The 27862-nt window shown below is 52.6% G+C and overlaps 1 protein-coding gene across 4 annotated transcripts in view; it reads right to left on the bottom strand.

Annotated features, from left to right (window-relative positions):
• Positions 1–17666: 17666 nt before the first annotated feature.
• Positions 17667–27862, bottom strand: part of GTF2IRD1 (GTF2I repeat domain containing 1) — a 116498-nt gene continuing 106302 nt past the window's right edge. For 3 of the 4 annotated variants that reach the window (XM_047779894.1, XM_047779897.1, XM_047779896.1), the window contains 3 exons: positions 25805–25997; positions 21736–21773; positions 18803–19522 (listed from right to left, as the gene is read on the bottom strand). In XM_047779894.1, the coding sequence (XP_047635850.1) occupies positions 19230–19522; positions 21736–21773; positions 25805–25997 (524 nt within the window). In that variant the 3' untranslated portion in view covers positions 18803–19229. Of the gene's footprint in view, positions 17903–18802; positions 19523–21735; positions 21774–25804; positions 25998–27862 lie in introns of those variants that run through there. The other variant, XM_047779898.1, reaches the window with a different exon arrangement.

Raw genomic sequence — 27862 nt, 5'->3', positions numbered from 1 at the left:
GGGATCAAACCTGCATCCTCCTGGTTACTAGGCAGATTCCTTTTCCACTGAGCCATGGCAGGAACTCCAAGTGTATAAAGATCCTGAAGGGACACAGGTGTCACCATGAACAGTGACATCAACAGCAAGGGATAAGGTTGGAGACCAAAGAGAGATTATGAAGTTTCAATTGGTTGATATTGTTACATCAAACATTTGTTACATCAAACATTTGTTAATTTCAGTTGGTTGATTTGTTACATCAAACATTTGTTAATTTCAATTGGTTGATATCATTGCATCAAACATTTGTTAATTTCACGATAAACTAATGTTCTAAAACCATATAATAAATAAGAGAGGAAGAAAGAAAAAGGGTACAGCACCTTTCCGGAATTACCTGTTAGCACTCAGGCAGCTCAGGTTCAAGGCAGGCTGGGCCCCAGTGATTGGGCAGGTACTATGCCAAGGGTTGGGGTTCGGGGGGAGCCACACGTGGGGACACTGAGGAAATGGAAGAGTCAGAAGAGCAGCTTGAGCCCACACCAGCAGCTTCAGTGTGTTCTGCAGGCCTTGGCGTGGAGGGTGGGGCCCCAGTCTATCAGCTTAACAAGGCAGGCCTCAGGAGATCGGAGCCCCACCTGGAGACAGGAGGCCAGAGAGGCAGGTGCAGCCTGGCAGAGAAGGGAAGTGGCCAGGGGAAGCTGGAGTCCAGGACCAGGGGATGCAAGTAGGGCCCTAACCTTGCTGGCTGTCAAGAGCAGGGTTCAGTTACCGCTCCTGCTCTGTGGGCCTGGGTCTGTGGCTGGACCCCATGGGACAGGCAGCTGAGCGGGGCTGCAGCGCCTGTGAGCCAAGATTCAATCACAAACAAAATCAAGCAGCTGACTGTGCTTATCCTGTGTTCTCAGCGACCTTTCACTTCCTGGAGCCTTCATGGCCCCCACTCTGTGCCACTGTGGGGTGGGGGCTGGGGGCCACAGTGCTGCTGTCCCGGACCCACCTCCCCACTCCAGTTTCCTCTCTTGGGGCAGCCAGGGGCTTCCGGTTCTCTGCTGTCTGAGCAGCTTCCTCATTTATCTCTCGACATTTTGCAGCAGGTGTCTGGATTGCTTCTGTTCTTAGAAACACAGACAGGCTGAGAGCAAGCAGAGCGCCTCTGGGATTGTTCAAAGGTGTGCGTCAAGGAAGGCAGCTGGGTGCGCTGGGGTGCAGCTAGGTTCTGGGGGAGCCAGTGGAGGGAGGCCACCACTTTCCCGAACTGGCCCTGACTGCTTTGCCTTTCCAGCCTCCCCCACCCAAAGGCCCCCTTCTCTTGGCAGAGAACAGAGTCTGGCTCCTAAGGCAGGCGTGCCAAAAAAATATAGGAAGCCCCACTCAATTTGAATTTCAGATCAACAGCAAATAATAATAGGGCGTTCCCGTTGTGGCTCGGCAGAAGTGAATCTGGTTAGTATCCATGAGGACACTGGTTCGATCCCTGACCTCGCTCAGTGGGTTAAGGATCCGGCGTTGCCGTGAGCTGTGGTGTAGGTTGCAGACTTGGTTTGGATCCTGTGTGGCTGTGGCTGTGGCGTAGGCAGGCAGCTATTACCCCAATTCGACCCCTAGCCTGGGAACTTCCATATGCCACAGGTATGGCCCTAAAAAGACAAAAACCAAACAGATAATAATTATTGTTATTATTTTTTAGGGCCGCACCCACGGCATATGGAATTTCCCAGACTAGGGGTTGAATCAGAGCTGCAGTTGCCTGCCTACACCACAGCCACGGCAGCTTGGGATCTAAGCTGCATCTGCGATTTACACGGCAGCTCTTGGCAATGCCGGATCCTTAACTCACTGAGCAAGGCCAGGGATTGAACCCACATCCTCCTGGATGGAACCCTCATCCTCATTTCTTCTGAGCCACAACGGGAACTCCATAAATGATTATTTTCCGTGGAAGTTCTGTCTCAACTATTGGATGGTTTATGCGTACACTAAAGAATTATTTGGTGGTGATCAGAAAGTCACCTTTAACTGCACGCCCTGTATTTTTATTTGCTACATCGGGCAACCCGATCCTAAGATGGCTCGGCTTTCAAAGTTCAAATCAGATTTTCCAGACGGGAAAGAGAACAAAAGAAAAAATAAATAAATAAACACCCTGAGAAGAGAGCATGCGGGTGGCTCAAGAGCCATCCCTCCTCAGGGTCTGAGGACAGAGGGAGCAGGTGCCCCAGGAGAGGGGCCGGGGCCGGGAGGGGGCACCCGGGTCCAATCTTGGCTCAGCCACCAACTTCCTGTGGTTCACCCCGGCAGGGGCTGGGCCTCCCTGGGCTCCCAAGCTGGCGTCTGTGGCCTCGAGCACCCGTTCATTCATCACCCTGGTCCCGAGAACCCCCTTCATGTATCAGATTCAGGCCTGAGAGGAAAGCAGGACTCCTGGGCCCTGGAGCAAATGGGCGGCTGGTGGCTTATGGAGGATACAGACATGAGAAAGGGTCTCGATGCTCCAGGGAGCCAGAATTTCCTCTGCCCTCCTCCAGACAGAGAGGTACTCAGACCCCACTGGGCCCTGAACCTGCCCTCTTCCTGGTGCCAGTGGCCACTCAGGGATCTGCAGGGATTGCCTCCCAGTGGCACGGCCGTCATGGCACTTAGAGTGCCCGGCGGTGGCAGAGTACTGCCATCAATGGCAAAAGCCCTCTGTGCAGCCGGGGAGTTTCAAGATGCTCCATGAGGGCTGGCTTTCTCTGGTCCAGCAAAGATGGATTGAATCCAGACAAGCTTGGCAGAGTTCCCCTGTGGCTCAGCGGCTTAAGGTTCTGGTGTTGTCACTGCAGTGGCTCAGGTCACTGCTGTGGCATAGGTTCAATTCCTGACACAGGACTTCCTCATGCCCTGGGTGCGGACATTAAAAAATTTTTTTTAAATGAAAGTAATTTTTATTCTAGTGAAATACTGATAACATTTCCTATTTAGGTGTATAACTCCGTGGCATTAAATACACTCACAATGATATGTAACCATCACTACTACTTCCAGAATTTTTCATCATTTAAAACAGATACTCTGGGAGTTCCTGTCGTGGCGCAGTGGAAACGAATCCAACTAGGAACCATGAGGTGGCGGGTTCGATGCCTGGCCTCACTCAGTGGGTTAAGGATCCAGTGTTGCCGTGAGCTGGGGTGTAGGTTGCAGACTCAGCTCGGATCTGGCATTGCTGTGGCTGTGGTATAGGATGGGAGCTGTAGCTCTGATTAGACCCATAGCCTGGGAACTTCCATATGCCGCAGGTGCGGACCTAAAAAAGGACAAAAGACAAAAAAACCGAAAACAACCCCCCCCAAAAAAAACCCAGATACTCTGTATCCATTAAACCATCATTCTGCATTCTTTCCTCCCCTCGTTGCTCTTGCTAACCTCTGATCTCTCTTCTGTCTCTGTGCACTTGCTTGTCCAAATACCTTTTATAAATGGAACCATATAGCATTTTCCCTTTTGTGTCTGGCTTCTTTCACTCAGCATGGTTTCAAAGTTCATCCCTGCTGTAGCAGATATCAAAACTTCACTTATTTTATTTTATTTTATTTTAATTTAATTTAATTTTTTGGCCACACCTGTGGCATGTGTAAGTTCCTGGGCCAGGGATGGAACCCACATCACAGCAATGACCCGAGCCACTGCAATGAGAATACCAGAACCTTAACTCCCTGTGCCACAAGAGAACTCCAGGACGTCACCTACTTTTCTGGCTAAAACACATTCCGTTCTGTGGATATAATACATTTTGCTTGTCAGTTCATCTGTTGGTGGATCTGGGGTTGTTTTCACCTTTTGGCTCTTGTGAATACTGCTGCAGTGGAGTACGAACGTCTGTTCGAGTCCCTGCTTTCAGTTCCTTTGGGTCATGCCTTAGAGTGGAACTGTTGGGTAAAAATGAAACATTCTGCTGTGTTTCTCCTTGGCTACAACACGCTAGCTACAGCTCTGGTTACTAAACCGGTGCGGGTTTCCCCACACCAAGCAATTTTCAGACACCAGCTGAGTGGGTCTATAGCCTAACTCAGTTTTGATGTTATCTACCCGGAGATTAAGGTGAAGGGCTCAGTGAGACAGTGAGACACAGACATCACAGGCTGTCACTTATACGGGGAATCTAAAAAAAAGGATACAAGGAACTTCTTTGCAGAACAGAAACGGACTCACAGTCTTTGAAACAGAAACAGACTCACGGTCTCACCAAAGGCGACAGGTTGGGGGTGAGGGGGTAGAGATGGACTGGGGCCTTTGGGATGGAAAGGTTCTAAAATTAGGCTGTGATGATGGTTGTACAACTATAAATACAGTAGGAATCATTGAATTTTAAAAAATGGAAAGAAAAAGAACATAAAACTGCTGCAATAGCTCATGGAGTTGTGATGAGAAAAAAAAAAAAAAGGAAAAGTTAAGGGCTCAATCCTGAAGGCCTGACCCCAGTGGGCTCCGGAAGCCAATCCTAAATCCGGGCTGCCCCCTGCGCTTCTGAAGGACCAGCGATACATCGGAGGTTTCCAGAACCCTCTCCTTGGCTTCCGTCTAACAAATGCGTGACCCACAGAACTCAGGCTAACGGTTTACTGACTGCCTAGATTTCCAGTTTATGACCAAGGACGTTAAAGCAAATGCATGAACAGCCAGATGAAGAGGGGGCAGAGGGCCGGGGCCAGAAGGGTCCAGGGCACAGGGGTGTCTGTCCCAGGGCAGTCTGAGGGGCACCACACGCCTGACACAAGGAGGCCTTCTGGTTCCTTCACAGGGAAGGGCGTGGAACCTGTACCCTAGGGAATTTTCTGAAGGCTTCTTTGTGTGAGCAAGACGGATCCAATCACTGGCCACTGATGAGTAATTTAATCCCGTCCATCGGCTTTCCCTCCATGGGCGTTCAGGGGGTGGGGTGGACAGTTCCCACCCTCTAGGCACTAGGTTTCCCCTGGCGACCAGCCTCCTTCCGCAGAGGCGTCCGAAAGTCACCGCCTTAACAGAACCGCAGGTGTGTGTCAAGCGCTCCTTTTGAATGACAAAAGCACCTTTGTGACTCCGAGCACTTAGGCAATCCCAAGCGTTTTATTTTACTTGTTTCTTTTTAGAGCCACACCTGCAGCATAGAGAGGTTCCCAGGCTAGGGGTTGGATCAGAGCTGCAACCACCAGCCTACGCCACACCCACAGCAGCACCAAATCTGAGCCACAGCTTCAACCTACACGAAAGCTCCTGGCAACGCTGGATCCTTAACCCACGGAGTGAGGCCAGGGATGGAACCCACCACATCCTCGTGGGTATTAGTCAGGTTCTTAACTTGCTGAGCCACAATGGGAACTGCCAAGGGTTTTAGAGTCTGGTACCAGGAAGACAGGTCAAGACCAAAATATATATATATTTTTATCATATCACAATATCACACTGGTCAGATCATTCCATGTTTAACTTTTTGAGAAACTGCCAGTTTTTCACCATTTCACACGCCCACCAGCAAAGCAGAATGGTTCCAGTTTCCCCCATCTTTGCCAACCTTTGTTTTATTTTATTTTATTTTTTATTTTTTTGCCTTTTGTCTTTTTAGGGCCGCACCTGCAGCATATGGAGGTTCCAGGCTAGGGGTCGAAATGGAGCTGTAGCTGCCAGCCTACACCACAGCCACAGAAACGCCAGATCCAAGCCACAGCTCACGGCAACGCCGGATCCTTAACCCACTGAGCGAGGCCAGGGATCGAACCCACAACCTCATGGTTCCTAGTCAGATTCGTTTCCACTGCGCCACAACAGGACCTCCTTTCTGTTTTATTTTTTATAATAGCTTCCCTAGGGGAATCTCACTGTGGTTTTGACTCACGATGGTGAGCATCTTTTCACGTATTACCTGGTCACCGGGATATCTTCTTAGGCGAGATGTCCAGTAATTTCCTTGGCCCTTTTTTTTTGTTGTTGTTGTTGTTGTTGTTGCTATTTCTTGGGCCGCTCCCTCGGCATATGGAGGTTCCCAGGCTAGGGGTTGAATCAGAGCTGTAGCCACCGGCCTGCGCCAGAGCCACAGCAACGCGGGATCCGAGATGCATCCACAACCTGCACCACAGCTCACGGCAACGCCGGATCCTTAACCACTGAGCAAGGGCAGGGATCGAACCCGCAACCCCATGGTTCCTAGTCGAACTCGCCAACCACCGCGCCACGACGGGAACGCCCCGTTTTTAATTTTAATTTTTGGCCACACCTGCAGCATGCAGAAGTTCTGGGGTCAGGGACTGAATCTGTGCCACAGCTGCCACCCGAGTCACAGTAGTGACAACGCAGGATTCTTCACCTGCGGTGCCACCAAGGAACTCCGGGGTGGTTTTTTTTGCGGGGGCGTGGAGGGGGCACACCCACGGCCTGTGGAAGTTCCTGGGCCAGAGATGGAACCTGAGCCACAGCAGTAATAATGCTGAATCCTTAACCACTAGGCCACCAGGGACTCCCCAGAGTGTGTTTTGTTTTTTTTTTTAAACATAAATTGAATTGTGCTGCTCCGGAAACCAAGCAGGGCCGTGGGGGCTCCTGGGCACACAGCCGTTCTGTGTCCCCCATTTCCTGTTTTTGGGGAATAAACTTCAGCCTCTATGACCTTCCCTGAGTTGCACAGAGCAGGTTCAAGCAGTTGCTGATCAGGGAAGGGAGGCGAGGCAGAGATCAGGGAGGTGCGTGCAGAAACAGTAGCAGCCTGGGGGCAGGTCCTGGTTCCTCCTCAAGGAACATAGATAACATATTAACAAATGGAAGATGTTAATGAAGCACTTTTTTTTTTTTTTTTTGCTTCTTAGGCCCTCACCTGTGGCATATGGAGGTTCCCAGGCTAGGGGTCCAATCAGAGCTGCAGCTGCCGGCCTACACCACAGCCACAGCAATGCTGGATCCAAGCCGAGTCTGCGTCCTACACCACAGCTCATGGCAACGCTGGATCTTTAACCCACTGAGCAAGGCCAGGGATCGAACCCGCAACCTCATGGTGCCTAGTTGGATTCATTAACCACTGAGCCACGACGGGAACTCTCGAAGCAATCTTTACTCTGGAAAGAAAACCAGCACCAGACCACTGAACACCACAGCTTTGAAAACAATGCAAGCTGGCCTCTGCCCCGATCCTTATCTGTGGCCCTATTTTTCACTCCCAAACTATAAAACCACTTCCCAATCTCGCCTAAGGGGGAGGGGGTGGTCTTTAAGGCATTAGCCCGCTGTGACCCTCCTTTGCCTGGCAAAGCAATACTCTCGTCTGCGAGTTTCTATTTGGCTCCAGGAAGCAGAGGCTGAGTTCCAGCAACGCTGCCCCAATGAAAACTCTTCTGTGAATGACGTCCTGTCTCATCAGCCCCGCCACCACGTGCCACCATCACAAAAAGAAGCCCGCCTCCTCCCTGTCCCCACCTCGGGGCTCCCATGCTCTGTCCGGTGTCTGGGGGCCCTGGCTTTCCTCCTGCTTTTGGTTTGGCTGACTCCTCCTGAGCCTCATCTTCATCCTCTTCTCTTCTTGGCAGCCACCCCCCCCCCCGGCCCTGGTGCCCCCACCTTGTCCATTTCCTTCAGCTCTGGTCTTCATTTGCAGTTACACGTTGGCGGTTGACTTGCTTCTGGGCCCTCAGAAGCAGAGGCGCGGGGTCTCAGCCAATGGACTGTCTCTCCAAGGGGCTCATGGCCTTTCTGGAAGGCACGGGACACTGCTGCCTCCAGGCCCTGATGGCCAAGCCGAGAGGCTCACACAGCTACTGAAAACACAGCCTGTGACTCTCCCACCCTCTGCAATCCCTGCCCCTTTTCCAGATTCGCTTCAAACCATGCTCTTCACTGGGATCCAGGGAACCAGATGCTCAGTCCCCGAAGAGGACTCAAGGTCCAGGAGAGGAGGAAGCCCCTCAGCCAAGTACAGGAGCCCTCTCCGAGTCCGAGTCCGAGGAACGCCTGCCTCGTCTGAGAGCAGAGGCGGGCAGCATGAAAGGACGGAGAGGGATAAGGGAGCAGAAGCAAAGGGAGTCGTAGCCTGCGGCGGCGGCAGGACGGGCGGGAGACGAGCGGGGTGCGCTCTTGCGGAAGGATCGAGGGCTAGAGACCCCTGAACAGCGAGGCTTCCACAACCCAGCGAATGGAAGCCAATATACCATAGAGCTGACAAGGGGTTAATATCCAAAAGGTATAAAGAAGTCACACAGCTCAATAGCAAACAGCAAACAATCCAATCAAAAAAAAAGGAAAAAAGGCAGAGCATCTCAACATTTTCCCAAAGACACACAGGTGGCCAACAGGTACGTGAAAAGGAGCTCAAGATCACTGGTCATCAGGAAATGCAAGGCAAACTGTGAGAGGGAGTTCCCCGCTGGTGGCCAAGCCGGTTAAGGAGCCAGCACTGTCAGTGCTGTGGCTCAGGTCTTGGGGGTGGCGTGGGTTCGATCCCTGGCCTGGGAATTTTTGTGCTGCCAAAAAAAATACCCCAAACAACAAGCCACACCTATTAGAATGGCTGTTATCAAAAAGACAACAAATGGCACATGCTGGCAAGGATGTGGACAAAAGGGAACCCTTATGTACCATTGTGGGAACGTAAATTAGCACAAGGACTACGGAAAACAGTACAGAGGGTCCTAAAAATTAAAAATAGAACCGATCCAGTGATTCCACTTCTGGGTATTTAGCCAAAGGAAACACAGACACTAACTTGGAAAGAAATCTACAACCCTGTGTCCACGCCAGCATCAGTCACAAGAGCCAAGACACGGATGTGACCTAAGTGCCCATCGATGGATGACTGGATAAAGAAGACGGGGTACATACACACAACGGCGTGTCACTCAGCCATAAAAAAAGAATGAAATCTGGCCACTTGCGACAGATATGGATAAACCTTGAGGATATTCCGCTGAGCGAAAGAAACCAAAGGCAAATACCGTACGATCTCACTTATATGTGGAATCTAAAAACACAGACGAACAGGAGCTGCCGTTGTGGCTCAGCAGTTAACAAACCTGACTAGCATCCCTGAGGACGCGGGTTCAATCCCTAGCCTCGCTCAGTGGGTTAAGGATCTGGCGTTGCTGTGGCTGGGAACCCCGATTCGCCCCTTAGCCTGGGAACCTCCATATGTCGCGGGTATGGCCCTAAAAAGATAAATAAATAAGAGAAGAACAAACCAACAAACAGAACCTATGGATTCAGAGGACAGACTGGTAGTTGCTAGAGGCAGCCAGGTGGAAGATGGATGAAGTGGGCTGAGGTGGTCCAGGGGTACAAACTCCTAGTTATAACATAAGTTAAGTCGCGGGGATGGAATGTACACCGTGGTGGGAAAAGCAACCCCAGAACAAAAAATGAGGCTTCAAGAGGAAGCGCAGATTCCTGAGCAAGGAAGGCCTCTTGCATCTCAGGCTTCATTCAGGACTATGGGACGTCCTGAAGGCGACAGAGAAGAAAAGGACATTCTTTTTCCTGGAGGATATTTAGGAGATATTAGAGTTTAATTTTTTTTTAATTTATTTTTTTATCGTTATTTCCCCCAGGAGCTGGAGTTTTAGGCCGTGTGTTCAATAAGCTCTTTTCAGGGGACAATGGCACATTGTGTGGCATTTTGCGAGAAAGCACCTGCTGGGCCGGGACCGCCTGGGGAGGCGGCACACAGAAGCCCTTCCTGCTGGACCACAGAGCAGGGCAGACCCTTGCCAAGCAAAGGAAAAGGGAAGGCCTGGGCAGGGGCGTGGAGGTGTGAGAGGCTCTAGAATGTTCTGAGAACAGTGAGGACATGGTTTGGCTGGAGCCCAAAGCACACTGGGAGAGACAGAGGAGTTGTTGGGGGCTGGGCCCCAGGGCCAGACAGAGGCGGGAGGACTTCCTCCTGGGGCCGCGGAGGCCAGCAGAGCTGCGGCGGAGGGGGCTCCCCTCTGCAGCACCTTCTCAGAGGCCAAGCTCAATTACCTGCAAGCCAAGCATGGTGCCATAATTGGGAAGCGTGACAATGCCTCTCACGGACAGGTGTTTTTTTTTTTTTTCTTTTCATTTTTGAAAGTTTTATTGCATCTAGTTGATTGACAATGTTGAGACTCTGCTGTACAATAAACTGATGCAGTTCTACATGGACACACAGCCATTCTGTTTCAGATTCTTTGCCCACATAGATGATCACAGCATATCGGGTAGAGTACCCTGTGCGATACAGCAAGTCTAATGAACAGATTTAAAAAACAATACGGAAAAAAAAAAGGGGAGTTCCCGTCATAGTGCAGTGGTTGACGAATCCGACTAGGAACCATGAGGTTGCGGGTTCGGTCCCTGCCCTTGCTCAGTGGGTTAAGGATCCGGCATTGCCATGAGCTGTGGTTCGGGTTGCGGACGCGGCTCGGATCCCGAGTTGCTGTGGCTCTGGCGTAGGCCAGTGGCTACAGCTCTGATTCGACCCCTAGCCTGGGAACCTCCATATGCCGAGGGAGCAGCCCAAAGAAATAGCAAAAAGACAAAAAATAAATAAATAAATAAATAAAATAAAAAACAATACGTGTGTGTCGGCAGTTTCCATTGTTGCTCAGTGGAAACAAACCTGACTGGTATCCATGAAGATGCAGGTTCGATTCCTGGCCTCGCTCAGTGGGTTAAGGATTCATGTTGCCGAGAGCTGTGGTGTAGGTCACAGATGCATCTAGGATCTGGCACTGCGGTGGCTGTGGTGTAGGCTGGCAGCTGCAGCTCCGACTCGACCCCTAGCCTAGGAAGTTCCATATGCCGAAACATCAGCCTTAAAAAGCAAAAAAAAAAAAAAAAAAAAGCAAAGTGTGCATATGTGGGAATGTGTATGTGAGTGTGTATACATGTGAGTGTATGTGGTTGTATATGGACCTCTAGTCCTTCCAGCTTGGGCCTCTTGTTCCTGTCCCTTTCCTGTGGACTGAGAGTATCCTAGCAACTTTTCTGGGCAGAGCTTGAAGTGGCTGTGTATCCCTTTTTTGTCTAATATTCTCAATATATTCTGCTACATTTTATTGTGATACCACCATGTGTTAAGTACTGGATTGTTTTTTTGTTGTTGCTATTGTTGTTTTCAAGCTAATCCTGTTCTTTATTTTTAAAAAATTTGGAGTTCCGTCATGGCTCAGTAGTTAATGAACCCGACTAGGAACCATAGGTTATAGGTTCGATGCCTGGCCTTGCTCAGTGGGTTAAGGATCGGGTGTTGCTGTGAACTGTGCTGGGTGCAGGTTGCAGACTCGGTTCAGATCCAGCATTGCTGTGGCTGTGGTGTAGGCCGGTGGCTACAGCTCTGATTAGACCCCTAGCCTGGGAACTTTCATATGCTGTGGGTGTGGCCCTAAAAAGACAAAAGAGAAAAAAAGCAGGAAAAACAAACAAAAAATTAAAAGGTTTTATTTACTTATTTTAATAATGATTTTTATTTTTTCCATTATAGCTGGTTTACAGTGTTCTGTCAATTTTCTACTGTACAGCAAGGAGACCCAGTCACACACACGTATACATTTTTTTCTCACATGATCATGCTCCATCGTAAGTGACTAGATATAGTTCCCGCTGCTATACAGCAGTAAAAAAAACTTTAAATTGTGTTAGTTTCGAGTGTACAGCAAAGTGATTCAGTTATTCATATATACATTCTTTTTCAGATTGTTTTCCATTATAGGTTTTGTTTTGTTTTGTTTTCAAGGGCTGCATCCACAGCATATGGAGATTCCAGGCTAGGAGTTGAATCACAGCTGTAGCCGCCAGCCTCCACCACGGTCACAGCAACACAGGATCTGAGCCTCATCTGTGACCTCGTCTGTGACCACAGCTCCAGCAAGGCCAGATCCTTAACCTACTAAGGGAGGCCGGGGATCAAACCTGCATCCTCATGGATACTAGTCAGATTCATTTCCGCTGAGCCACAATGGGCACTCTCCATTACAGGTTATTACAGGATGCTGAACATAGGTCCCCATGCTTTTTTTTTTTTTTTTGTCTTTTTGCTATTTCTAGGGCCACTCCCGTGTGGCATATGGAGGTTCCCAGGCTAGGGGTCCAATTGGAGCTGTAGCCGCTGCCCTATGCCAGAGCCACAGCAACGTGGGATCCGAGCCGCGTCTGCAACCTACACCACAGCTCACGGCAACGCCAGATCCTTAACCCACTGAGCAAGGGCAGGGATCGAACCCGCAACCTCATGGTTCCTAGTCGGATTCGTTAACCACTGCGCCACGACGGGAACTCCCCCATGCTTTTTTATGTACCTCTGTTCTTCTTCAAACCAGGAGGACACCAGAAGAGAACTCCTCCCAGCGGGAGGCTGCCCACTGCCTTTCCATCCTTTGCTGCGCCTGGAGCAGGGAGAGGCAGCTGCATGCAGGATCCACCCTGGGGCAGGGCTTGGTGGCCAGAATTCTCTGAGTCAGGCAGCCCTAGCTTTGAGTTCTGGCTGGGTGCTCAATTTTTCCTGGTTGTGTAACCCGGATATAGCCCTTGATCTTTTTGAACCTCAAATTCCTCATGGGTAAGAGGAAGAAAGAATATTTACTTTGCAGGGCTGCGAGGATTAGCAGTGCACACAAAAGGTCTTGCCCAATGGCCCTGACGTGGGAGACGGTTAGGGTAGCGTAGTTGTTTGACCATCATCCGCACTAGTGTAAGCAAGGTGGAGAGTTACGGGTCCCTCTGGTAGTACCCAGTGTTTATCCTGGCTCCCACTTCCTGCATCTTAGGCGGGCTGTTTCAGGGACATTGATGTTGAAACATCAGGCTTCTGGAGTCCAAACACTTGACCAGAAATCAAGCAAGCAGGCTTTAATGGTGGAAAAAATGGGCAGAGGCACCTGTCATGATTGCCCACGGATGGATTCGTGGGTGGGGGGACAGGTGTGCAGTGGGCGCCAGGCTACTGGAATCACCAGGAAGGAGGATTTTTTTTTTTGTCTTTTTGCCATTTCTTGGGCCACACCCGCGGCATATGGAGGTTCCCAGGCTAGGGGTCTAATCGGAGTTGTAGCTGCCGGACTACACCACAGTAATGCCGGATCCGAGCCACAGGTCGGCGACCTACACCACAGCTCATGGCAACACCAGATCCTTAACCCACTGAGTGAGGCCAGGGATCGAACCCGCATCCTCATGGATGCTAGTTGGGTTCGCTAAACGCTGAGCCACGAAGGGACCTCCGGAAGGAGGATTTAGAGTTAAGGAAAGACACACCTTCTCCTCCTTTCTGTGGAGTCTGCTGTAGTAATAACAGGACCTTCCTGCCTGCCTTCTTATGGCCACACCTGCGGCATGTGGAAGTTCCTGGGCTGGGCGTCAAATGGAAGCTGCAGCTGCCCGCCTGTGTCACAGACACAGCAACGGGGGATCCGAGCTGCGCCTACGACCTACACCACAGCTCAGGGCAACACCGGATCCTTAACCCACTGAGGGAGGCCAGGGATCGAACCTGCAACCTCAAAGACACTATGTCGGGTTCTTAACCAGCTGAGTCACAGCAAGAACGCCTACCTATTTATTTCTTAAAAAATTTGGGCTGCGCCCATGGCATCTGGACATTCCCAGGAAGGGATTGAACCCAAGCCATAGTAGCCCCTCAAGCCACTGCTGTAACAATGCCGGATGTGTAACCCACTGAGCCACAAGGGGACTCCTAAACATGATTTTTTAAAAAGGAAATGAAATTTTAAAGTTATGAGGAGGAGGGCATCTGCTTTCGACTGAGTGGTCTGGAGACGCCTCTGATGAGGGGACATTTCAGGGAAAGGTAAAACAGGAAGGCGCCACCATGTGAGTTGGGAAGAAGGGGAGACTGTTTTGAGGAAATGAAAGGACCCCCAACCGCATGAGGCAGAAAGGTGGAGACGGCCCGCCCAGGAGATGAGATCAGGGAAGCACGAGACAGAGGCCAAACCACACAGAGAGTCTTGGGGGATGTTGGGATCCTGTTTGAATCCACACCTCAACTTCCACCCATATTCCCACTCTGCATTCTCCAACCTCCATCACCCCAGAAATGCTGCCAAGAACTGCCCCTCCAGAGACCACCAGCCAACAGCCCTGCTCCCCCTCTGTCTTCGCGCCTAGTTCCCGAAAATCCTTAGTCCCATTTCCCCAAAGCACATTCACCTGTCACGAAGGCACTGCCTGAGGGTTAAAAGAGGCACTAACATCCATCTCCATCTTTTCTTTCTCCTTTGCCTGGACCACGTGGGAGGGAGGAGACCCTGTACTGTGGAGGTCAGCAGACGACCCTCAACAAAGCTTTGATGCTTTTAAAATGCACCTGTCTACGTGTATCTATATCTGAAAGGGTTGTTGCGAAGCCCCTGCCAGTAGAGCTCAGGGGCAGGGAGGCAGCTGGGCAGGTGAGGGAGGCTCCCTGCAGGGGAACAGGTGCTCCAGAGCTGCTGCCCCCCCACCCCCCGCCTCACCCTCGCTTTGTCCCGGCTCTGATTATTGCTTTATTACTGTTTTCAGTCAAATATAATTCCGGCATTTTCTATAATCTTGATCTTTTCATTGATAGCAGATTTCTATACAAAGATTTGTATATAAAATGATTATGTACCCACCAGAATACATTCCCCGGCAATTAGAACGTTTAAGATGCAGCTCCTAACATTCCTTCTGCACATTCCTCATTTATTACTTTTGAAAGTGTTTTTGTGATTTTTTTTTTCTTTTGGGTGCATGTGTTTACAAATCCAATAACAATTCTCATTTAGAGTTGCAAAACACGAAGCCAATTTTGAACCCAGACAGATGGCAGCTAAATGAAGTTTAATTAAAGAATGAGTGCTTTGAATCACATCACTTTAAAAAGTACAGTACACTGAGATTCTGGAGAGGTTGCATAAACAGCATCTGGGCTCTTGTGCAGAAGGCAGGGTCTGCTGGGGAACACATACTTAGTAAGGCAGCCCAGGGGATCTGGGGGCGCTGGGAGGGCACAGCGTGGGCCAAGCAAGCAGGCAGTGGGGGCGAGGGGGAAAGTCGAGGGAGGGATGGGTGGCCAGCGGTGGCCGCGTACAACCTCCGTATTCAGCCCAGACACCCCTCCCAAAGTCCAGGGCTCCCTGGACCGGAGGGGAAACAGACACAGCCTACCTCTTGGTTCAAAAGCTTTGACTGGGGAGAGGGGGGGGGGATCCCTCTTAGGCTTTTACGAAATGAGGTCAGGACCAAGGCGCGAGGGTTTTGCTGCACCAACCCACCTATGTGCACACATCCGAGGATGACAGATGCAGAGGCTCTACAGTCCGCGGAGACTCGGGGTTCCCGCGCCGGTCCCCGGGCCCCTGGGGGTCCCCGCCTCTCCGCGCAGCCGCCGCCGGGCACCGTCTCGCGCACGCGGAGCCGGGCCCAGCTCCTCCGCGCGCCCCGCCCGCCCGGGCAGGAGCCACTTCCGGCTCTGGCCGCAGATCTGAGCGCGGGGGCGGGGACGCCCGGGCCGGTCTAGACAACCCGGAGGCGCCAGCCGGGCGGCGGGGGCGCCAGGTGGGCACAAGCCCCAGGGCGGCCGCGGCAAGGCCGGTGCCCAGGCTGCAGCCGCTCGCTGCTTGGTGGCTGCGTGGGGAAGAAAGAGGACGGAGCAGCGGGATGACAGGCAGAGGAGCGGGACGAACCCGGAGGGCTGAGGCGTTGGCACGGCACTCTCCAGCGGGGCGGGGGTGGGGTGGGGGTTAATCCAGGGAGAGACAGGATTAGATGGGGGAAGGCTGGGTGCCAGGAGAGGGGGGAGGAAAGCAAGGTGGCAGCTGCAATGCTGCCCTTGATCTCCTAGGCGGCTTATGCCTTGAGGGCGGTGGTCAACTCAGGGGGTCGGCCCTCCCCTGATCCTAGAGATTAAAGACTGGCTGGGCTCAGGGCCAGGGGCCTGAGAATGCCGTGGGGAGCCCTGACAGGTCCTGGGCTACTGGGATGTGGGCAGGAGGTGGTGGTACTAGCAGAGAGAAGGAAGGGGTGGGTGTGGCAGGCCAAGTCTGTGGTTTCTGGCTGGCATCTTTCCAGTGGGAAGCAGTCTGGAAAGCTGGGACAGGGCCTCGCCTCCCAGCTCTGGGCACCAAGCTGACCTGGAGGGCTGGCAGAAGCTGCTGGACTATTTGGATCGTGTACTTCGCTGACTCAGGACTCAGTTCCTCCAAGCAGTGTGGCCTCCTGCTGGACCTTGGCTGGACCCCACCGTCACCCTGACTGCTCCCAGCCCCAGCACTGGCATCCAGTTGACCTCCAAGTCCTGTTGGCTGACCTCCTTGTTATCCTCCACCTGGCCCAAACCACCACCAGCTCTGCTAGCACAGCGTCAAGAGCTTCCCACGCGGCCTGCAGCTTTCTCTCTCCTCTGCCGTCAGTCACCTTTCAGCAGGAAGACCGCTCCTTCCACAATGCAGATCTGGCCAAGAGTCACCCTTGCTACTCTGGGCTGTGGCTCTCGCCCCCATCCCCCATCCCCTCTGCCAGGCCCACGAGCTCTTCCACCAGGGCCTGTGAGAGTAAGGATGCAACTCAGTTCCAGAGCACAAGGCTGGGCCGGCAGGACTCAGGCTGCATTTGTGCCCCGACCCCGTTCACCCCTTCAGTGCTACACCCTGTGCAGGGCACAGTCTGCTGACTGCCCTGACCTGCCTCTCCACCTCACCTCTAGCCGCTGTCTGCACGTCCTTCTGCTCCAGCGACTCCTTCTCGTTCCTGGAGGCCCAGGTTCAGTCATGTGCAGCTCCCTCAGAACACCGTCCTGCCCCAGTCCTCCCCACTGTGTCCTGCCAGCTCCTTGTTTTCTTGTCTTTTTATGGCCGCACGTGCGGCTTATGGAAGTTCCTGGGCCAGGGGTCAAATTGGAGCTGCAGCTGTGGTCTACACCACAGCCACAGCAACACCGGATCCTCAACCCACTGAGCGAGGCCAGGGACTGAACCCACATCCTCACAGACACTATGTCCGGTTCTTAACCTGCTGAGCCACAGTAGGAACTCCTGTCCTGCCAACTCCTAAGGTGACCTGCAGGTCTTAACTACAAGGACCATTTCCTGACTCTGCAGTAAGTAGAGTCGCCCTGCCCTGTTCTCCCAGGGAGTCTTGCCCTTCCTCGTCAGGACACTCGGCCCCCATACCTGTCTCCCTCACTGGAACCGAGCGAGGGGCCACAGTGTGCCAGACCCAGACGAATGCCAGGCCTTTCTGCTTCTGGTCCCATCCTTTCCTCCTGCCACCAAAGTGGTCCTTCTGAGAGGCAGCTGAGCCCCATCACTCTGCTTAAATACCCTGAGCTCCATCAAAACCCCAACTACCCCTCCAGGCCCAAGCCAAAGCCCCTTCTCCAGGATGCCATCCCTTCAGCTATGGAGATTCCGTACTTAGCATGCTTAATATTTTTGACTTCACCTGAGTTACTGGGACCAAGACCAGGTGGCCCCACCCTACCACGTGCTCCCTGAGGCCAGGCGGTTGGCCTGGCACTTTGCCTTCCGTGCCGCCCCATCCTGAGGCCATGTGACCCCCAGAGTAGAGACGTGAATGGAGCCTGTACCCAGGGCCCAGCAGTCAGGGCCACCGCCTCTGCTTTGGCAAGGAAGGAGCGCCCTGGCAGGCCACCTGAGCTGAGTTTCCCGACCTTATTCCACGGACAGCGGCAGCAGCCAGAGTCAGAAAGAGAACACACAACAGTTAAGAACAAAGGCGTTCGTTTTTTTTTGTTTTTTTTTTTTTTACTTATTTAAAAAGGCCTTGGTGGCAGGAATATAGTGTAAAAATCATTGGAAAAACTAAAAGGCATTGATACATATCCGAATATACACTTTGTACATAAATTACATTTCCTTTAGTCTTTCTGAGTGAGGTCCTGATTCAGCACTGAGGTCTAGTAGTTCAGAGGTCCCGGGAGCTGCACGTTCAGGCCGGCGTAGTCCACCATGTACATTGGCCATTGCTAGAGAGAGGGGGACAGGGCGTCCGGGTTAGGACTCCAGGTGACACAGAGGGCGCTCGAGAACACACAGCGCTGCTTTCTGAAGGGCCTCCTCCGACGCTGTCTGTTGTGAGGCTGCGCAGGGCCCAGAGAGGGGATGGGACCTGTCCAAAGTCACTCAGGAAGCAGTGGCCACGGGGCCTGGGCTGGAGCCTTCTGACTGGTTTCCCCTGTGTCCCGAGGGCTAACCATGCAGACCAGTTGCGGGGGCCGGAGGGACTGGGGAGTGGCTCAGAAACCTCTAGAAACTGAGCCCCTCTGGGCCTCAAGCTCTAAAGCAGCTGTCAGGAGAGCTGTCCTGTCTGGACTGTGGGAGGGGCTGGGGACCCCCTGTGAGCATGGAGACAGGGACAAAGGCAAAGCCTGAGCTTTGGGGTTTTCCAGGAAGGGGTTCAAGGATAAAGACATCCTAAAATCATTCCCAACTGTGTTCCAATATCCTCCACATTTGGACTCAGGAATTTAAAAACTTTTTATTTTTTGGTTTTTAGGGCCGCATGCGCGGCGTATGGAGGTTCCCGGGCTAGGGATGAGGCGGAGCTACAGCTGCCGGCCTACACCAGAGCCACAGCCACATGGGAGCTGAGTCGTGTCTGCGACCTATACCACAGCTCAGGGCAACACTGGATCCTTAACCACTGAGCGAGGCCAGGGATTGAACCTGCAACCTCATGGTTACTAATCAAGATTTGTTTCTACTGAGCCACGACAGGAACTCCGGGAATTTTTTTTTCTTTTTGGCTGCACCTGTGGCTAGCGGAAGTTCCTGGGCCGGGGCTTGAACCCGCACCACAACAGTGACTGAAGCCACAGCAGTGACAGTGTTGGATCCTCAACCTGCTACACCACCAGGGAACTCCTGGACTTGGATTTGAAAGCTACTATTTTGAAATCAGAAAAAAAACATTAGGCATGTGCTGCTAATGAGGTTTTGCTCTTGAGCGGGATGGAAAAAACCAGCCACGTGGCAGAACCAGTGGGGCTTCGGAGGTGGGGTCTCCACGCACCAGCTATGAGACTACAGAGTCAGTTGGCCTCGGACCCTCATTTTCCTTGTCTACATACTGTGGGTAACACCCACACCGCACAGGGCCGTGGCCCAGGCATGTGAGGTGAGCAGAGATTAGCTTAGCATCTGTCTGCCCCGGGAACCTGGCGGTCTGCTCGGGATCTGCGGAGCAGGGAGGTCAGGCCTTTTCCTCCCCCAGCCCTCAGCCTGCCCATCCGCACAGTGGGGATGTGAACTCCTGGCCGGGGGGCCTGCGAGCACCTGATGGGAGGGGAGGGACTAGCTCATGGGTGGGGCAGGCAGACGTGTCTGCCCACCCCACGCAGGGCCAGCGTCTCCCCGAACCCCAGACCCACGCCCCCGCGTGGACAACCCTGCCCCAGTGCCGGGTGAGGGCCAGAGAGAGCGGTCAGGTCCAGGGCGGGACAGCTTTACCACGAGTGAGATCTGATTGGTGGACGCCACCGACTCCGGGTTCGAGGAGGAGGAAGAGGAAGACGAGGAGGAAGAGGAGACGGAGTTCCCTTCAGAGACCCGCTTTCTCTTGCGCTTGGGAACGCTGCTGTCTTTGGCTGGCGGGAGAAAGGGTTGCTGACGTCAGAGCCCCTGTGTCTCTGCCTCCCAAACCCCCTGGGAAAAGCCCTGTTCTCAGGGTTTCTTTTGCCTTTTTTTTTTTTGGTCTTTTTTCCAGGGCCGCACCCGCAGCATATGGAGGTTCCCAGGCTAGGGGTCGAATCGGAGCTGTAGCTGCTGGTCTACGCCAGAACCACAGCAACGCCAGATCCGAGCCACGTCTTCGACCTACACCACAGCTCACGGCAATGCGGGATCCTTAACCCACTGAGCAAGGCCAGGGATCGAACCGTAACCTCATGGTTCCTCGTCAGATTTGTCAATCACTGAGCTACAATGGGAACTCCTGTTTGTTTGTTTTTTTCCTTTTAGGGCTGCACCTGCAGCATACAGAAGTTCCCAGGCTGGGAGTCAAATCGGGGCCGCAGTTGCCAGCCTACACCACAGCCACAGCAACGGCAACACCAGATCCAAGCCTCCTCTGTGATCTATGCTGCAGCTCGCACAAAGCCAGATCCTTAACCTACCGAGCGAGGCCGGAGACTGAACCCGTATCCTCATGGACCCATGGGTTCTTAACCCGTTGAACCACAGTGAGAATTCCTTGTTCTCGGGTTTGAAGTCCCCTTCTCTGCATTCAAGGCTCCTGACCCACCAGTGGCTGAGGCCTGTCTCTCCAGCCTCCTTCCCTAATCAGGCCCCGAGCCCCACTTGCCCACCCTTCCTGCTCCCACTCGCCTGTCTGCTTTGCTAACACTACAGCTACCCCCACTAGACAGGCCTCCCCGGCAGGCTCCGCTCAGGCCCAGGGTCTCTTTATACCTTCCCCAGACCACCCAGTCTGCGGGGTCCTGGCCTCACCAGAACTCCCCAGACCTAGAGCCACACAGCCTTGGGCTTTGGGGAGAGTCACCTAACGGCATTGCACCTTCATTTTGTCATGAATAAAATGCATTTACAGGGACAGCGTGCCTGGCACCCTGTTACATACTCAAGAAACTGAGAGCTGGTATGAATGCTGTTGCTGCTGTTACTGTCCATGTGGGCTGACCCAGATCTGACGATGCTGGGACAGGTTACGGGTACTAGTGGTCCAGAGCCGGAAGTCCTAAGTTCAAACTCCACCACTGCCACGCACTCGCTGTGTGACCTTGGGAAACTGATTAACCTCTCTGAGCCAAAAGGAGAAAAACTGTGATGTGAGACCCAAAGGAGATGATGAAAGAGCTGAGCACAAGCCCAGCGCAGAGCAGACTCAGCAGGGGTGGGTATTGCTGCTGAATGAAATTCGTGTGAAGACGTAAGACTTATCACAACGATCTGCAGCCGTGTGCTACATCAATGGGGACTGGGGTTTGACTGCGAGCAGGACAGGTTACAGAAGAGCAACCTGACACAGCCTACCGGAAGGGTCTTTTTTTTTTTAGGGCTACACCTGCGGCACATGGATGTTCCCAGGTTAGGGGCTGAATTGGAGCTGCAGCTGCCCGGCCTACACCACAGCCACAGCAACGTGGGATCCGAGCCGCATATGCAACCTAGACCACCGCTCATGGCAACAACACATCCTTAAGTCACTGAGAGGGACCAGGATTGAACCTGCGTCAAGCTTGTTTCCATTGAACCACAAAGGGAACACCTAGGTCAGGGTTTCTTAATCAGAGGTGCACCCCCACCCCCCCCAGTCCCCAGGGGTCCATCTGCAAGTCCTGCAGCACAGTGGCTTAGTCAGAACCCCAGCGTCTCCCAGGTTCCTGTGCTCTGAAAGGTTCTAGATAACAGGGTCTGGTGCCAGTATTGTCCTGCAAATGCAGGCAGAATCAGGGGGGCCCAGCCAGTCTCCACATACCTGCCTACCTCATCCCTGCTGGTCACACGTCCCCCCCTTCCCCAACCCCAGGTGGCTTCCATTGTCCTATTGGATGTCCCCTCTCCCCCTGGCTCCAGCCCGTCCCTCATCGTCTCTAGCTGATCTGACATGCTCAGCCCTCTGGCAGGGCCCCCTCTGAAGGGCACCTGCAGGCTTTCTGGGCCATCTCGGGGTGCTGGTCCTGACGATGGAGGTCTTAGGCTCCCCGGAAGGTACTGAGCAGGGGTGGCTACACTTTCCTCTGAGTGGGCAGCCACCTATTATGTACCACCTGGGCCAGATCTGTCCATAGATTCTGGTCCCCGGGATGCAGAAGGGTGACCTTTTGAGCCTGTGACTTACCTGGCACCTTGGCGTCATTGCAGATTTCTGCAAAAGGTCTGAAAAAGAGAGAATGAAGTCGCCGTTAGAAAATGAGGTGTCCTCATGAGATGAGAGGCTGCCGCCACTGCTGGAACACCAGCCAGGCAAGACCCGGATGAAAACGGACAATCGCCAACCTGCTGCTGTCAGTGCCGGGCCTGTTTTCCTCAGGACCGAGAAGATGCTGTCTGACCGAGCGATCAAGGACCCAGGGATCCTAGAAGGGTGTATCTAGGAGGTTTCCTTGTAGCACAGAGGGTTAAGGATCCAGTGTAGTCGCCGCAGTGGCTGGAGTCACTGCTGTGGCAGAGGTTTGATCCCTGGCCTGGGAATGTCTACATGCTGTTGGCGTGGGCAAAACAGAACAAAACAGAAGTGTATGCCTGGATTTATGGAAATGGATGTCTGAGACAGAAGGGTTTTTTTTTCTTTTCCTTTTTTTGGCTGCCTCGAAGCATATGGAGTTTCAGCAATGCTGGATCCTTTAACTCACTGTGCTGGGCTGGGGATTGAACCTGCATCCTGGAGCTGCAGAGATGCCACTGATCCTGTTGCACCACAACGGGAACTCCAGTACTTTTATTTTTGGCTTTTGTCTTTTTAGGGCCCCACCCTGTGGCATACGGAGGTTCCCAAACTAGGGGATCGCAAACTAGGGGTCGAATCGAAGCTCTAGCTGCTGGCCTCCACCACAGCAACACAGGATCCGAGCCACACGTCTGCGACCTACACCACAGCTCACGGCAATGCCAGATCCTTAACCCACTGAGCGAACCAGGGATCGAACCTGCATCCCCATGCATACTGGTCAGATTCGTTTCCACTGAGCCATGACGTGAACTCCCGGGAACTCCAGTATTTTTAAAATGGCTCTTTTATTTTCTGGCTGCACCCATGGCATGCGGTAGCTCCCGGGCCAGAGACTGAACCCGTGCCACAGCAGCCACCCAAGCCTCAGCAGGGGCAATACTGATCCTTAACTTCTGCACCACAGAGGGAACTCTTCTTTTATTTTTTATTACTTGCAGCATTTTTTTTGTCTTTTGTCTTTTTTGTTGTTGTTGTTGTTGTTGCTATTTCTTGGGCCGCTCCCGCGGCTTATGGAGGTTCCCAGGCTAGGGGTCTAATCAGAGCTGTAGCCACCGGCCTACGCCAGAGCCACAGCAACGCGGGATCCGAGCCGCGTCTGCAACCTACACCACAGCTCATGGCAACGCCGGATCGTTAACCCACTGAGCAAGGGCAGGGACCGAACCCGCAACCTCATGGTTCCTAGTCGGATTTGTTAACTACTGCACCACGGCGGGAACTCCTACTTGCAGCATTTTTATGTGAACCTCCCCCCAAATGAGATGGAACCTGTGTCCATCAGGAGAGGATGTCACGGCCCATCTAGGCCGTCACTAAAGGGAGTCATCACGGGCAGGGATGATGGTCAAAGCCCACGGGGCGGACAGAGGAAAAAGCAAGTTTTACATACTGTCTGCAGAGAAATACCGTTGGATCTCAGCTTCACTTTTCAAAATGTATATCTAATAGGCATTAAAAGGAAATGCGGAAGGCAAACGCCAGAGCGCCTCTGGAGGTTCTTTTTCTTGGAGGCATGCCTGTGTGGGGGGCATTTTCTCTTATTTTCCAGAAGTTAATTCAGGGAGTGGGCTGCAGGTAGGAAGGGAGGGAAACCTCTACTTTTTGTTTGGGACCCTGCGAAACAGTATGATTTTTTGACATGTGAAAATATTATTTACATTTTAAAAGATGGAGGATGAAACTGAAAAAAGAGGTGGAGAGGAAAAAGAAAGAAATGCACCACCAGGGTTAACCCTGAATAGTACTTCTTTTTCCCTACCTTTCTGTATTTCCCAACTTTGCTGTGTACATTTTTAATCCAAAAATAATCAAATAAACTATTGTATTTACAAAAAAAAAAAAAAAAAACCACTAGGGAATTCCCATTGTGGTGCAGCGGAAACAAGTCCAACTAGGAACCAAGAGGTTGTGGGTTTGATCCCTGGCCTTGCTCAGTGGGTTAAGGATCCAGCATTGTGGTGAGCTGTGGTGTAGGCCGAAGACACGGCTCCGATCCCACGTTGCTGTGGCTCTGGCGTAGGCCGGTGGCTACAGCTCCGATCAGAACCCTAGTCTGGGAACCTCCATGTGCCGCAGGTGTGGCCTTAAAAAGACAAAAGACAAAAACAACAACAACAACAAAAAAACACTCTAAAGATATATGATAAAATATGGACTGTGGTTACTCTGGGTGGTGAGGGTAATGAATTATTGGTTTTTTTTTTTTTCATTTTTTGGCCACATGGAGTGCCCGGGCCAGGGATCTGATCTGAGCCATAGTTGCAACCTGAGCCACAGCTGCAGCAGTGCCGGATCCTTAACCCACTGTGTCAGGCTGGGGATCGAACCTGCATCCCAGCGCTCCCAAGACACTGCCCATCTCGTTGTGCCACAGCGAGAACGCCTGTCTTTTTTTCCCCTAAATATAGTAAAATGGATAAAAATGAGTGGTATAGTCAAAAAAAGTCAGATTTAATCAAAATTGAAAAAAATAGTTCTCTCATGGCAGAGAGTTAAGGATCCAGCACTGTCACTGAGGCTCGTTGCACAGGTTTGATCCCTGGCCTGGGAATTTCCATGTGCTTCAGACGGGGCCAACAATAAAAAAATTAAAAAAAATAAGCAAATACCCATGAATGCTTCAGATGAAAGGGGTTAGAATCAGGACACCTGGTGCTGCAAATTGAAAGCTCGCGGCCCTGCAAAATTCAAACACTGAAACCTCCTCCCCCAGTGTGGGGGTTTCTGTTGGGAGGTGATGAGGCCAGGAGGGTGGCGCCCTCATGAACAGGACTAGGGCCCTTTGAAAGAGGCCCCAGGGGGTCTCCTGGTCCCTTGCGCCATGTGAGGACTCAGCGAGAAGTGGGCCACCCATGAACCAGGAACACGGCCTCACCAGACCCCCAATGTGCTGGCGCCCCTTGGACTTCCCAGCCGCCACAACTGCGAGAAATCCGTTTCCATTGTTAAGCCCCCCGGCCTGTGATACTCTGCTACAGCAGCCTGAGTGCACTGGGACCCGGGTCTGGAGCCCAGCTGACCCACTGTCACCTAGACCATCCTTTTCCTCATTCTGGTATCTGTTTCCTTTTTTCTTTTTTTTGTGTGTGTGTGTGTGTGTGTGTGTCTTTTTGCCATTTCTTGGGCTGCTCCCACGGCATATAGAGGTTCCCAGGCTAGGGGTCAAATCCGAGCTACAGCTCCCGGCCTACACCACAGCCACAGCAACGCGGATCCCAGCCGCGTCTGCAACCTACACCACAGCTCACGGCAACACCAGATCCTTAAGCTGCTGAGCAAGGCCAGGGATCGAACCTGCAACCTCGTAGTTCCTAGTCGGGTTTGTTAACCACTGAGCCACGAAGGGAAACTCCCCCCCCCCCTTTTATTTTTGGCTGTGCCTGAGGCATATGAAAGTTCCTGGGGCAGGGATCGGACCCAAGCCAGAGCAGAGCAGTAACCAGAGCCACGGCGCTCACAATGCCGGACTCTTTGCTTGCTGAACCACCAGGGGACGCCTCAGTTTCCTCATCCTTAAGAGGAGCGTGCTGGAGTTCCCGTTGTGGCTCAGCGGTAACAAACCCAACTAAGGATCCAGGAGGACGAGGGTTCAATCCCTGACCTCGCTCAGTGGGTGAAGGATCTGGTGTGGCCATGAGCTGTGGTGTAGGTCGCAGACGAGGCTCAGGTCTGGCATGGCTGTGGCTGTGGCTGTGGTGTACGCCGGCAGCTGCAGCTCCGATTCTGCCCCTCGCCAGGGAACCTCCATATACCACAGGTGCGGCCCTAAAAAGCAAAAAAGAAAAGAAAAGGAGAGTGTTAGGCTGGCCCGTCTCCTGGATTCTGTGCAAGTGAAAGGGCCCCCCTCCCTCCTTTTCTCTCTCTCCAACGCCTGGGTGGGCGTGCTTTGGGGGTTCCCCCCCAGGTCCCCGCAGCACCCTCCTCCACGGCCCCGCCCCCAGGTGCTGGGGACACTCACTGGAGCTGGTTGATGATGACCATGCGGACATGCTCGCGGGCCCTCAGGATCTTCTCCAGCCGGTGTATGTCATACGTGTTGGGGTTCCGGAAAGGGATGTCATCAGGCAGGCCCGTGACCTCGACGGCGTCGGGGCTGTCTTGGATCAGTTTGTAAGGGACCAGCACAGGCCGGTTCAGGCCCAGGGCCTCACCTAGAGGGCACGGGGGTCAGGGCAAGGGACCCTGTCAAAGCCAAGCTCTCTGGGGGAAGGGCTGGGACGCAGCCCCACGCAGCAGCCACCACACCACAGAGAGCTCACACGTCGACACACACATTCCTTAAAAAAACCATTCAGTTAGCAAAACTAAAAATCCCACACCCAACACTGACAGCGAAACAGGTACTTTTACACCTGCCCAGTGTGCACACCCGGACCTCTCACTAACATTGTGTCAGGGAAAATAAGTCCTGGAGTTCCCTGGTGGCTCAGTGGGTTAAGGATCCGGCATTGTCACTGCTGTGGCTTAGGTCACTGCTGGAATGCAGGTTTGATCCCTGGCCTGGGAGCGTCCACATGCCTCCAGTGTGGCCGAAAAAAAAAAAAAAAAAAACCACACCTGGGAATTCCTGTTGTGGCACAGCAGAAACGAATGCAACTAGTGTCCATGAGGTTGTGGGTTCGATCCCTGGCCTTGCTCAGTGGGTTAAGGATCCGGCATTGCTGTGAGCTGTGGTGTAGGTTGTAGATGCGGCTCGGATCTGCCCGGCAGCTGCAGCTCCGATTAGACTGAGAACCTCCATATGCCGCAGGTGCGGCCCTAAAAAAAACAAAAGAAGGTCCTTACTTAAGTATTTATGGATGAAATGACATGATGTCTCAGATTCCTTTTTTCCTCTTATGGTCACACCCCATGTCATATGGAAGTTCCCAGGCTGGGGGTCAAACCTGCACCTCCACAGTGACTGGAGCTGCTGCAGCCAGGTTTTTTTTTTTTTTTTAAGTATAGTTGATTTATAGCATTGTGCCAATTTCTGCTGTAGTCGAATTCTTTTTTTCAGGGCTGCGTCTGTGGCATATGGAAGTTCCCAGGCTAGGGGTCGAATCGGAGCAGCAGCTGCCAACCTACGCCACAGCCACAGCAACTGGGGATCTGAGCTACATCTGTGACCTACACCGCAGCTCACAGCGACGCCAGATCCTTAACCCACTGAGCGAGACCAGGGATTGAAGCTACATCCTCAGGGATACTAGTCAGGTTCATAATCTGCTGGGCCACAACGGGAACTCCCTTAGGTTTGTTTTAAAATACTAAAACTATCAAAGCGAGCCTGTGGAAATGGATGAAATAAAATTGGCAAAATGCTGGTAAGCGCAGAAGCGGGGCGGGGGATGGTTGCATGGTGCGTCACTGCCTTGTTCTCTCTGGTTTTGTATGTTTGAAAACTGACTCCAAAATAAGAAGTGAAAAAGACACCGCAAACCACGAGCAGAGTTCCTGTTAGTCTCAAAATGAACCCCCCGCCTGCCCGCCTCTCCTCCCTCATTGGGATCCGCCTCCCACCAGCTCCCGTGCCTGGTCCCTGGCCCTCCTGCCTTCGCCCTGCTCCCTGAGTGGTTCCCTCCGCCTGGCAAACTTCTCTCTGATGTTTGTCCCCTCCTGACATTCAAGCCCTGGTGAAAACGTCCCTGGAGTTCCTGCTGTGGTGCAGTGGGTTAAGGATCAGAGTCAGTCCCCGGCCCAGGAACTTCCACATGCCATGGGGGCTCCTAACAAACAAAACAAACTAGGAGTTCCCGTCATGGCGCAGTGGTTAACGAATTCTGACTAGGAACCATGAGGTTGCGGGTTCGGTCCCTGGCCTTGCTCAGTGGGTTAAGGATCCGGCATTGCCATGAGCTGTGGTGTAGGTCGCAGACGTGGCTCGTATCCCACGTTGCTGTGGTTCTGGCGTAGGCCAGCAGCTACAGCTCCAATTCGACCCCCAGCCTGGGAACCTCCATGTGCCGCAGGTGCAGCCCTAGAAAAGGCAAAACAAACAAAAACGAAAACAAAAACAAAAACAAACCAAAAAACA

This window comes from Phacochoerus africanus, chromosome 5 (genome assembly GCF_016906955.1).
Source record: "Phacochoerus africanus isolate WHEZ1 chromosome 5, ROS_Pafr_v1, whole genome shotgun sequence".
In the NCBI taxonomy this organism is placed as follows: domain Eukaryota; kingdom Metazoa; phylum Chordata; class Mammalia; order Artiodactyla; family Suidae; genus Phacochoerus; species Phacochoerus africanus.
Note: the sequence above shows the minus strand (reverse complement) of the source record. Positions and strands in the feature narration are given on the sequence as shown.